We start from the raw sequence: 12,015 nt of genomic DNA on the forward strand, positions 1-12,015 counted from the left end.
CACGGTATTTATTCATCTTATGTGGATTCAGATTCTGTTTCTTCAAATATGTTATTGCTACCTTTATATGTACATATCTTCCCTTAATTAATGGGTATTTTGATGAATGATTTACAAAACTTTTTAAATTGAATTGCATCGACAACCACGTGCTCAATAACCTTTCATATCACTTTAAAAGTAAAAATTACATTCACATTTGAAGGACCATCTTAAGAACCCATGATGTTCTTCCTTTTAATTACCACAATAATGATCCTTATTATTTTATCTTTTGTCATGCTCATGTTCATTTGCACAATCACAATATTATTGTCATTTTTCGAACATATCATGTACTGCTACTACATTTATATATGAGAATAGAGCAAATCAATTGGGCGGATTTCATGATTTTTAGTCAAAATATGTTATTTGCCTCAATCATCATCATATCATCTGCATAGCGCATTAGGACTTAAATCCGACCGACGTCTTATCCATATAAAGAAGTCTTAGCTCATAAATTAATGGGATTTGAATCTAAATTATTATTATCATGATACATCGAGACTTTAACCCAATGTTGTATCCACTTGATGTGGTGAAATTTGAATTCACCGTTTTACCCTCAATGAATGTCTTAATAAATCAAATACATCACACAATAAAATATCAAATATCATAACTATAATCTGAATTTGACTTAAAACGAAAGAAAAATGAACGAAATTAATTAATTATAACATGTTGGAACCATATAAGAGTTTCAAGTTAAAATAAATTAAAACATTTTAACAGTCCTTCTCCATGTTGTTACGAAGATTAACATAATTTACTAATCATTTTAAAATAACCACAAAATAAGATAATGAAAAATAAAGAAGTACAAAAGTAACCAATAATGATTATCCAATCAATATGTATGTGATACATAAACTCAATAACTAACTTTTTTCCAGCAAGCAACTAACTTGGAGAAATTACATATCTTACCTAAGTTACCTTTATTGTTTACCTATAACATTTTGGAGGAGAAATTAAATCCAATTCAGCTTTTTGGAGCAGTATATACCAAAAGAATGCAAAGTACACTTATCAAAGTCATCATGAAAATTTCAATATAATTACATACCTTATCATGAGTGGAAAAAATCAAGTTCAAACTTAACTTGAAAAAAATTGGAGAATCGTGCTGATAATGTGTTGTAAAATTAAAGCAATAAAATAATAATATTAAAGATAAGAAATAGAAAAGAGAGACAAGAGATGAGAACTTTCTTATTCTTTCAATTGTTCAAGTGTATATAATATGATCCTTAGCTTATATTTATAGTGCTACGTAGAAGCATACAAAATGTTAGTCATAAACATAATATTAAATCATAAATATAATGGAGGAGGTTATGGAGGTGTAAGGTTATAAGGATAATGGGCATAAAGATGGAGATTATCTTCACAATAGAGAGAAGTAATAAAGAAAATTGGTGAGAGTAACTTTTTAATGTAGTGGACATCCACACTATAATATTTTATAACACTGTCTTATTAGTTTGTTTGTTTTTTAATGAAAACTGTCTTATTAGTTGGAGAGTCCTTTTGAGCTAAAAATCTAATGACATAAATATTTTGATAAATATAGTAGAGTATAAAATAACCCATTTAAAATAATTCTAATAAAAAATATATATATCTCTTATTATCATCTGATTTCTTAATTTGTTTTTTTCGTTATTTTGAATTTTTGGGCTTTTCGTATTGTGGCTTGGTGAGCTCCTTATATATTTCTATGTTGCCTACATTTATCGATTTATAGTTTTGTAATATCTAATTAATGTTAAATTATTTAATCTTTAATTAAATCACTTATAATATTTTTTGTTAGTGATTCTTCAATTTAGCTATGAACATTTATAAATGTTATTCTATAATTGAGGTATAATTTTTAAATAATCTAAATATAATACATTTTCTGTATTAAAGTCAAAAAAAAAATTAAATATATTTACTCGTATATCAAAAGACATAATTTGAAAACAGTATCAAATTAAATAAAAATTTTGAGTAGAAAAGAAACGTGCTTTTTAATCTGGGAAGCGATTAGCTTAAACGGTAAGCTACACGCTTGCGGCTAAAGCCGCGGCATCTCTCAATCTCTTCTTCTCTATTTATACGAGTAAATTTCCATTTATTTACAATTAATACTGCTGTTCTTCTTTGCTTTCTCTGTCTCGAAAAATGTCGATATTTTCCTTGAATAATACCGCTCCAAGTAAGTAAATATTCATTCCTTATGCCTTTTATATTGTCCTGTGTTTTCTCAATGTAAGTAATTTTTCATGGAATCTTGCATGTTGGTTCTATTTACTTGATACATAGTTTAATTTATGTGGTCTCTGGAATCTTGCATGTTGGTTCTATATATGAGAATTTAGTTTATCCACTTTCTTGCATTCTTGCATATTCTTGATAACTGAATCTGGGCATGTTCCTCTCTTTCTTTTTTTCTTGGTTCCGTGTTTATGCTTTCTTTGTGGGTCTTGCATATTGGTTCTAGTTAGTTGGTGTATTGTTTATGTGGCTTAATTTCTCCTTCTTATCTATTTCTATATATTGCCAACACTTCTTACTTTCAGCAATTTTCCATGTTCTTGGTATTAATTGGGTGCACTCGGATTACTCCGGAATACTAGTAGTATTCTTTATTAAACTGTTCTTGAGAAAAAAAGAAGAGAAACTGGCCTTAGACTGTTAGCAATTAAAGTTTTAAAGCTTGGAGTCCTTTAATTTTGACCTAATTAAAAATTTGATAACCTATGATCATGGTATTTAATTTATTCATCTTATGTGGATTCAAATTCTGCTTCTTCAAATATGTAATTGCTACGACGATATGCACATAGTAGTTGTCTTCTTGATTCCTGTAAGTAAGTTGACTAAACAAATTCTTTGGTTACATAATTAATATAGCGATTGACTGTGTTTTGACGATCTTTTGACAGCTTCAAGCCCGTCATTTAGCAACATGAACCTATTTGGTTCTACATCCGGAATTCAACAGACTAGCAACTCCGGTGTGTTTGGAACAATAACCTCATCTCCTTTTGGAAGCTCAACATCTTTTGGCGGTAAAGACTTTTGTTATAACATTTTTAAGCTTGCATGATCACATCCAAACTAAAAAGAATAGTGTGCAATTTTCTCAGAAAAAAAAAATCACTATCATCAACATATTTTCTTTGTGCAACTTTCTGCAGTGAAAAACTGCCTCTGTTTCTAGCTGGATTTTGAAACATTAATATGTCTTATCAATTGAATTTTCCATAAAATGCTCTCTCATCTCTTTCTATACACGCTCAGAAGAAAAGCCACTTGAGCTATTTCGTGGGAATAACCTATACACGCTATTTGATATGTTGTTCCCATGATTTCTCTGCCAAATGGATTAAGTACAGCTTTCTTTTTTCGCCTGTGGTCCAGGTGAGGATTGGAATATAATATAGATACTACACTTAATACTGCCAATTTCATGAAAGAAGAGATATAACACTTACTTTCCTAGAGCAGCTAGGCAGCTTTGGAATTGGTTGAAAAGCTGAATCTGCTCCTTGTGAAAGTAGCTGTGCACATTGAGCTGTACTCTTCTCCAAAAATGTTAAAAGTAATAACTGCAATACCTCAGTGGGATTTCTTGTGGTGGGTAGTGTTATTGCTTACTATTTCTGAACCCGATCTTGAGCCAGCTATTGATGCTTGTTGTTGTCTTTAATTAGTGATTAGAAAATCAATTCAATCTGCTTTTCCAGCTGCAGGACCATTAGCCTTTAATGCAGCAACGAATGCTACATCTGGTCAAACACAAAACATATTTCCGGGCTCGTCCACTTTACCGACATTTGGAAAGAAATATGACGTTAATAGTGTGGCCAATGAATCTCTCGTGTGGTCCAGGAATGTCAATGCCTCAGACTCCTCCATTCTTGGATATCCAAGAGCTTCTGCATTTGGTGTTCCAAGCAACTCATACTTTACCCCCCCCAAGATTTGATTCCTATTCCTTTGGCCAACCAGCAGTATCCATGTCAGGGAGCAAAGGCTTACTCTATTGTCCATTTTCTCATGTATTGGAGCAGACGATATAAGATTATATACTGTTCTACGTGCATTACTATATGCCTTACATTGATCTGAAATCCACATTGCTCTTTTGTTGAATATAATATTAGTACCAAGTACTATTTGTTCTTATTTTATAGTTTTGGATATCCTAAGTGTTTAATCTTAGATCAAATTTGCAAAATAGGAAATGAAAGTACAACTCCTTTGCTCAAGAGCTCTGGTTTTGGAAAGTCTGCATTTGGTATTAATCACGAAGGAAGTAGAACAACATCATACATTGCAACTCCAGAGATAGATAGTACAAGACCCGGTGGTGCAAACATTCAATCCATTTGTGGAATGCAGACTTATCAAGATAAAAGCCACGACGAGTTGAGGTTTGAGGACTACCAGTTAGGTGATAAAGGTATCCTTAACTGTTCTCATATATTAACAACATGCTTTTTAATTTCTCCACTTGTGCATTCTTGATAACTGAATCTGGGCATGTTCCTTTCGTATTCTTCTTTTTTTGGTAATGTGTTTATGCTTCTTTGTGGGTCTCATATGTTGGTTCAAATTAGTTGATATATAGTTTATGTGGTTTTATTTATTCTTCTCCATATCCATGATATATACTTGAGAACACGAAGATCTGCTTCTATATATTGAGAACACTTTTTACTTTCAGCAATTTTTCATGTTTATTATCGCGAAGAGTTCTTGGTATTACACTCTCCTTTTCAATTTTTTTGTCCGGTTTTGACTTGCTGGAGTTTAAGAAAGTAAGGAATATTTTTGAATCTTGTGGTCTTGAAATAAAGATATGTAGAATATACCGAAATGTCCTTTAATCTTTTGGTCTTAATCATGCCATGTAAAAGTTGGAATTATAGAGTTGCCAAAACAGGAAAGAAACATTCTCTTTTAAACGGACTAAAAAGAAAAGTAAGACAAACAAATTAAAACGGAAGAAGTTCATAGACTACCATAAATGACCAGGTGGACAGATAGATAGTGTGCACTCGTATTACTCTGGAATACTAGTAGTATTCTTATTAAACTGCCCTTTGAAAAAAACTATCCTCAGACTTTAAAAATTTTAAAGCTTGGTGCAATCTTTCGAAGTGCTAGTAACTTGATTAAAAATTTGACTACCTATTGTCACGGTATTTATTCATCTTATGTGGATTCAGTACAGCTTTCTTTATCGCCTGTGGTCCAGGTGAGGATTGAGATATATAGATGCTACACCCAATACTGCCAATTTCATGAAAGGGGAGATCATATTTACTTTTCTAGAACAGCGAGGCGGCTTTGGAATTGGCTGAAAAGCTAAATCTGCTCCTTGTGAAAGTAGCTATGAACATTGAGCTGTACTTTTCTCCATAAATATTGGTAATAACTGCAATATCTCAGTGGGATTTCTTGTGCCAACTATTGATGCCTTGTAGTTGTCTTTAATTAGTGATTAGCAAATAAATGCAATATGTGTACCTAACTGCAGGGACATTAGCCTTTAATGCAGCAATGAATGCTACATCTAGTCAAACACAAAGCATATCTCTGGGCTCATCCACTTTACAAACATTTGGAAAGAAATATGACGTTAACAGCGTGGCCAAGGAATCTCTGATGAGGGATGCCAATGTCTCAGACTCCTCCATTCTTGGATATCCAAGAGCTCCTGCATTTGGTGTTCCAAGCAACTCACACTCTGCCACCCCAAGATTTGATTCCTATTCCTTCGGCCAACCAGCAGTATCCATATCAGGGAGCAAAGGTTTACTTTACTTTATGTCCGTTCAATGTGCATTACCATATGCTCTACATTGCTTTGAAATCCATGTTGATCTTTTGTTAAATATTAGTACCAAGTACTATTTATTCCTACTTCATATTTTTGGATATCCTAAGTGTTTAATCTTTAGATCAAATTTGCAAACCAGGAAAAGAAAGTACAGCACCTTTGCTCAAGAGCTCTGGTTTTGTAAAGTCCGCATTTGGTATTAATCAGAAAGGAAGCAGAACAGCATCATACATTGCAACTCCAGATATAGATTGCACAATACCTGATGGTGCAAAAATTCAATCCATTTGTGGAATGCAGACTTATAAAGATAAAAGCCAGGAGGAGTTGAGGTTTGAGGACTACCAGTTAGGTGATAAAGGTATCCTTAACTTGTTTTCTTATTGGTAGCTAACAAAGAAACTTACCTTGTATTTCATCAACTTTTTTGATACTTCATGGATGAATTTGCAGGTCAGAAATGTGGTTCTTCATGTGGTATTTCCGGTACACAGGGATTTGGTATCATCGACAACACACGGCCTTTCATATCACCAGTATTTAACCAAGCAACTGTTGATCAACTTTTTTATTCCCTTTTTCCAAGTACATTTGTAGTGGAAAGAGCAGAGGTTGACTCTCTATCAGATGAAATTTCTACAGCAACTGCATCTACCCCATTTCCGAAGTCACAGTCCATTTCCCATATATTTCCCCCCAATACATCATTGTTAAACTCTTGTGGCACTGGAAGTAGAGTGGAATCTACTGCCTCAGATGTTTCTTTTTCTCTGTGGATCCATTCAAGGCCGTTTGCACCTTTAAATCCATCTTCCAATTCTTCCACTACCTCCACCTTTTCTCCATTAAGGAATCCATGGTCTTTATCAACATCTGTCCCTCTATCTCCATGTTCAGTCTCACCTTCCACATATCCTTTGTTAGCAAAATCATCTGCCCATGTTTTTGGTCAAAAGAACTCTTTTTCTCCCACTCCTGTTTTAACTACAGGAGGTGCTCCACAATCCACATTATGCTTGAATTGCCTAAAGCAGTCTCAGCCTACTCCACCAGGACTTTGTAATGTTTCAAGCACTCCACTTGCTGTGAGTCAAAATACTGTAAGTGTTTCTCAACGTATATGCAATTAGATCTCATTTATATATCTCTGCCATTTGCTTTCTGTCATAAATAATATAAAAGGCACCTTGTAGTCTATAAAATCGGTAAAGGACTTCTATTGTGATGTTGTACATCTAAGTTGTTGCTACTCTTGCAGCCTCTGTTCTTTGGGCCTCTGCAGCCAGAAATGACTCCTAAAGTTGGAGCAACACTTCCAACAACCAACGCTTCTCACCCATCAACAGGTACTTAATGCAGTATGTCTTGCTCTTTTTGAAGTTGTTAGTATGTTGGATTGTAATCCATGTAACTAATCCTCCCAGCACCTGTTTTTTTAAGAAGGTGCTAGTTGCTCAGAAATTGGACAAGGAATTTGTCAGCCAAGTATCAATGACCAACAGTGAGTATCAAACTTAACCATCTATTGTTTTACTTTACTTCGTATGTTATTAATTGCCTAATTTTGACTTCTAGACTTTCCTGACATTCTATTTATTTCCGCTGCCTCAATTATTACTCCAGAGTCTCGTTTTAACCTGATCGTTTTATTCTTCTTCTGTCTCTTTTTTTTTGCCTCTGTGATCCTTTTATTTGTACTTTCTCATGCAGTAGCAATACCTTAACATATTTTCAGGTCTTACTTTCCGAGAATCATGGAAGTGAATGCGTCACCAATTATGCCTCCTGCTAAAAGACAACCTTCAGTCCAAATCTCGGTTGAGCACCCAAATTTGGCAACATCCATCCAGTATGGAATTTCTAGTTTACCTGTAAGTTTCACATTTCTGAACAACTAATTATAATTAATGTTGCTGCTGGATGTGTTCACTGGTCCCAAACCAAGTATCATACTCACTAGCAATTACATGATGTTACTGGGATGTCTCATTACTATTGCTATAAATGTTATGCACCTTGAATGACAGATTTATTTATTACCTTTATTGTGTTGTAATTAGTGATGCTTTCCTGTCAAGGTAGATGTAACTGCGTCTAGTTGCTGGCCTTTGGCTTTATATTTGTTCGGTTTTACTGCATCAAGTAGGTTTATATCAATTAATTCCAGTATTTCTCCAATAAGATATAAACATCAATATAGTTGTCCAAGTTCCAAACAAACTCTTCAAAGTATCAGGCATGATTATGTTTTTATAGCTTCACTATGATTTTTAAACTCATATTGGTTATGTTTAAGGTGAATACAAAGGTTGTAGGCTATTATGAAAGATTCTCCTGTTGTAAGTTGCAGGTTTCTAACAACCCTGCTCCGGTCAGACGAAGATCTGCGTTGATAATTCGGCATTCATCTCTAAGTCAGCATAGGTTGCCACCTCAGAAATACAAACCTACAAGTGATAAACCAAAGGTGAGAAGTATAATTTTATGTGAGACATGTTTAGTAGTTAGTGGGCATGCTTTGTTTGATGGACCCAAAGTTTAAGTCAAATAAGATAAAATACAGATCATATGCAAAGATTGCAAGTAGGAGTATTCTTTTGGTGAAAAAATTACAGGATAGTCCATATTTTCCTCTAATCCAAGTGAAACACTGGAAAATTTAACAAGACTATAATATTTGTTTACGTAGGTACCCTTTTTCATGGATAAAGAAAACACTTCTGGTGTACTAAGGACAGAAGTCATCATCATTCCAAGGGAAAATCCAAGGGACTGGGTTCGTCCTACCTCAGAATTTCTACTGGGAGCTGATTCATCTATGAACGGTAAGCTTTCTTTTTTAACAAGCGTTCCTTTCGTTGATTGGTTCAGTTGGTTTCTAATAGATGCATAAGTCACTTATCATAGTTACGTGTAATGTTTTAATGGATTACTTAATATCTAGTATCACTTTATGCCTGCTCCATCAAGATCCCATTTCCTTAAAGCTCAATGCTGGGAATCTCTAATAGTTCAAATTATCAAATTAAAACCAATTAGCTTCATGGATTGGTGATTCTTTGCAAGACTTTGGACACTAGAAAAATTATCATCTGTTATCTATTTAAGTATATCCAAGGATATAAAAGTTGACTTGCTATTTTACAAGTTCCAAGAATTATGAACCAAACTAACCAAGTTTGCTATTTAATTGCGTAATAATTCCGTTTTCTGTTTAAAATGTAGGGATGCATGACAGAGACAAAGCTGGTGATAAGCCCAAGTTAGAGGCTGAAGAAATGCATCTTGTTAATTGTGGCGATGATAAGGATGTTGATGGCATAATGCCGAAGCTCCAACGTGTTGATTACTACACAGTTCCTCCTATGGAGGAGTTGATATCAAAGGAGAAGGAAGAAGCTGGTTTTTGTTGCCACGTGAAGGACTTTGTGGTAGGAAGACATGGGTATGGAAGCATCAAGTTCTTGGGAGAAACCGATGTCCAGAAGCTTGATCTTGATTCTACTGTCAATTTCAACCGTCGTGAGGTGATAATCTATATGGATGAGAGCAAGAAACCTCCAGTTGGACAAGGCCTCAACAAGCCAGCTGAGATAACTCTTCTTAATGTCAGATGCATCAACAAATCGACTGGAAAGGAGTATAGAGATGGACCAATGGTCAATAAGTACAGAGATATGCTCATTAAGAAAACGGTAGAGCAAGATGCAGTATTTGTTTCTTATGATCCAGTGGAAGGGAAGTGGAAATTTAGGGTGTCACACTTCTAATTGTGAGTTCAAATTTTCTTGGTTGATTTTGTGGCATAACCAAATGTTTGAATTGTAAAGATATCCTCCAACTGATATATTTTTACAATTTGCTCACTTTGAGTCTTCCCATTTACTTATTTTGTGCTTATTCTGTCTTAGTAGTAGTCTTCCACCTTCTCCTCGTCCATGAACATGATAAATATTAGGGTGGGAACCATTAAACTTTCAAATAATTTTATAAGGATGCGTTCAGTCCAATTAATTAGTAATTAGTATTTTTAATATATATTATATTTCTTTTTATATGATAGTGATAATCTTTTCGTTCTGTTTTGTAAAATTTAAAATTTTGGGCCATTTTTTTTCTATAAAATATAAATTTATAGGATGTTGTGTGGTTCTGAATTAATATTTTAAAGTGGTTCTGAATTAATATCTCAAATGATGTAATAAGTTTTATTGTTGGAAAATAATTATTTTTAATATGAACAAAATAGTGAAATAAAAATAAGAAACTCAAATAATGTTAACCTATTTTAAAAATCATTCATAAAAAGGGCATTTTTTATACGGAAAAGGGCCAAAATTACCCTTGAACTTCGAAAAATAGTTCATCCATGCCCTTCGTTATACTTTAGGGCCAATTATACCCTTACCGTTATAATTTGGGCCAAATATGCCCTTGAGTATAATAGAGTGCCACGTGTCGGTTTCTTAGTGGCCAACTTATTTCCCCTCTTATTTTTTCATCCGGATCAAATAATATTAGATTCGACCCAATCAATTTAGTATCCGACCCATCAATAATATATCATACCCAAATAAACCTAAACCTAACCCATCAACAACGCTACTCTCTCTCTGTTCTCTCTCTAAAAAAATGCATACCACCTCTCTCTATCGTCTTCAACCTCCATTGATGAAGATGAAGACTCTTCAACCTCAGTTGAGGAAGATGATGAAGACCCTTTTCTAAGGCCCATAGTGATTTCTGAATTTTCCACAAGACTTCAAATGAGGCAGAAAGCGCAAGAACCAACAGGTAGAAGGGCAATAAAGGAAATTATATGAATTTGAAGAACGAAGTGGGTTTGTAGTTTTCTTGAAGTCGGACATTTTTGAATACCCAATTTGAGGAAAAGAGCAGAACAACAGGTTATGAAGTATAGTAAATTGAGATGTGCAGAAACTGCAGACACTGTGTTAGCCGGTGTTTGATGGACACAGAGTTGAGTTTTATGTGTTGAAGAAACCATTTATGGATGAATTCTTGGAATTTTTGAGCTACAAGTTTGATACATGATAATATGATACATAAACTTTAAGCAGTAAAGTTTGATACATGAGAATATGATACATAAACTTTCATCGTATATTCGAGTTTGATACATGAGAATAGCTGATACTAAGTTGTAGATGTATTAGAAGCAGTAAGTTGATACATAAGTTGACTTGATACATAAGTTGTAGCTGATACATATGTATCAAGTCAACTTATGTATCAGCTACAACTTATGTATCAGCTGCAACTTATATATCAGCTACAGCTTATATATCAACTGCAACTTATGTATCAAGTCAACTTATGTATCAGCTACAACTTATGTATCAACTTACTGCTTCTGATACATCTACAACTTATGTATCAGCTGCAACTTATGTATCAAGTCAACTTATGTATCATCTGCAATTTATGTATCAAGTCAACTTATGTATCAGCTGCAACTTATGTATCAGCTACAACTTATGTATCAGCTGCAACTTATGTATCAGCTACAACTTATGTATCAGCTGCAACTTATGTATCAACTTAACTTATGTATCAGCTACAACTTATGTATCAACTTACTGCTTCTGATACATCTACAACTTATGTATCAACTTACTGCTTTTGATACATCTACAACTTATGTATCAGCTGCAACTTATATATAAGCTACAACTTATGTATCATCTGAAACGTATGTATCATCTGAAACTTATGTATCAAGTCAACTTATGTATCAAGTCAACTTATGTATCAGCTGTAACTTATGTATAAGCTACAACTTATGTATCATCTGCAACTTATGTATCAAGTCAACTTATGTATCAGCTACAACTTATGTATCAAGCCAACTTATGTATCAGCTACAACTTATGTATCAACTTACTACTTCTAATATATCTACAACTTATGTATCAACTGCAACTTATATATCAGCTACACCTTATGTATCAGCTACAACTTATGTATTATGTCAACTTATGTATCAGCTACAACTTATGAATCAAGTCAACTTATGTATCAAGTCAACTTATGTATCAACTACAGCTTATGTATCAGCTGCAACTTATGTATCAAGTCAACTTATGTATCAGCTACAACTTATGTAT

The 12,015-nt window shown here is 33.8% G+C and overlaps 1 protein-coding gene across 8 annotated transcripts; it reads left to right on the plus strand.

Moving 5' to 3' along the window:
* Positions 1-2,148: 2,148 nt before the first annotated feature.
* LOC129873180 (nuclear pore complex protein NUP98A-like) lies at positions 2,149-9,753 on the plus strand. 8 transcript variants are annotated; one of them, XM_055948217.1, is made up of 12 exons: positions 2,149-2,251; positions 2,982-3,107; positions 4,283-4,504; positions 5,585-5,860; positions 6,027-6,239; positions 6,341-6,987; positions 7,146-7,233; positions 7,328-7,388; positions 7,623-7,758; positions 8,232-8,354; positions 8,577-8,712; positions 9,113-9,753. In XM_055948217.1, exons 1-12 carry the CDS (start codon positions 2,218-2,220, stop codon positions 9,655-9,657), a joined length of 2,607 nt encoding a protein of 868 aa, XP_055804192.1. In that variant the 5' UTR covers positions 2,149-2,217; the 3' UTR covers positions 9,658-9,753. The 8 variants fall into 8 exon arrangements, with proteins under 8 accessions (XP_055804192.1, XP_055804188.1, XP_055804190.1 ...); XM_055948213.1 differs by having other exon boundaries at positions 2,150-2,251; positions 6,027-6,248; XM_055948215.1 differs by having other exon boundaries at positions 2,150-2,251; positions 6,027-6,248; positions 8,238-8,354.
* The last annotated feature ends 2,262 nt before the right edge of the window (positions 9,754-12,015 follow it).

Source organism: Solanum dulcamara, chromosome 11 (genome assembly GCF_947179165.1).
Source record: "Solanum dulcamara chromosome 11, daSolDulc1.2, whole genome shotgun sequence".
Taxonomy (NCBI): domain Eukaryota; kingdom Viridiplantae; phylum Streptophyta; class Magnoliopsida; order Solanales; family Solanaceae; genus Solanum; species Solanum dulcamara.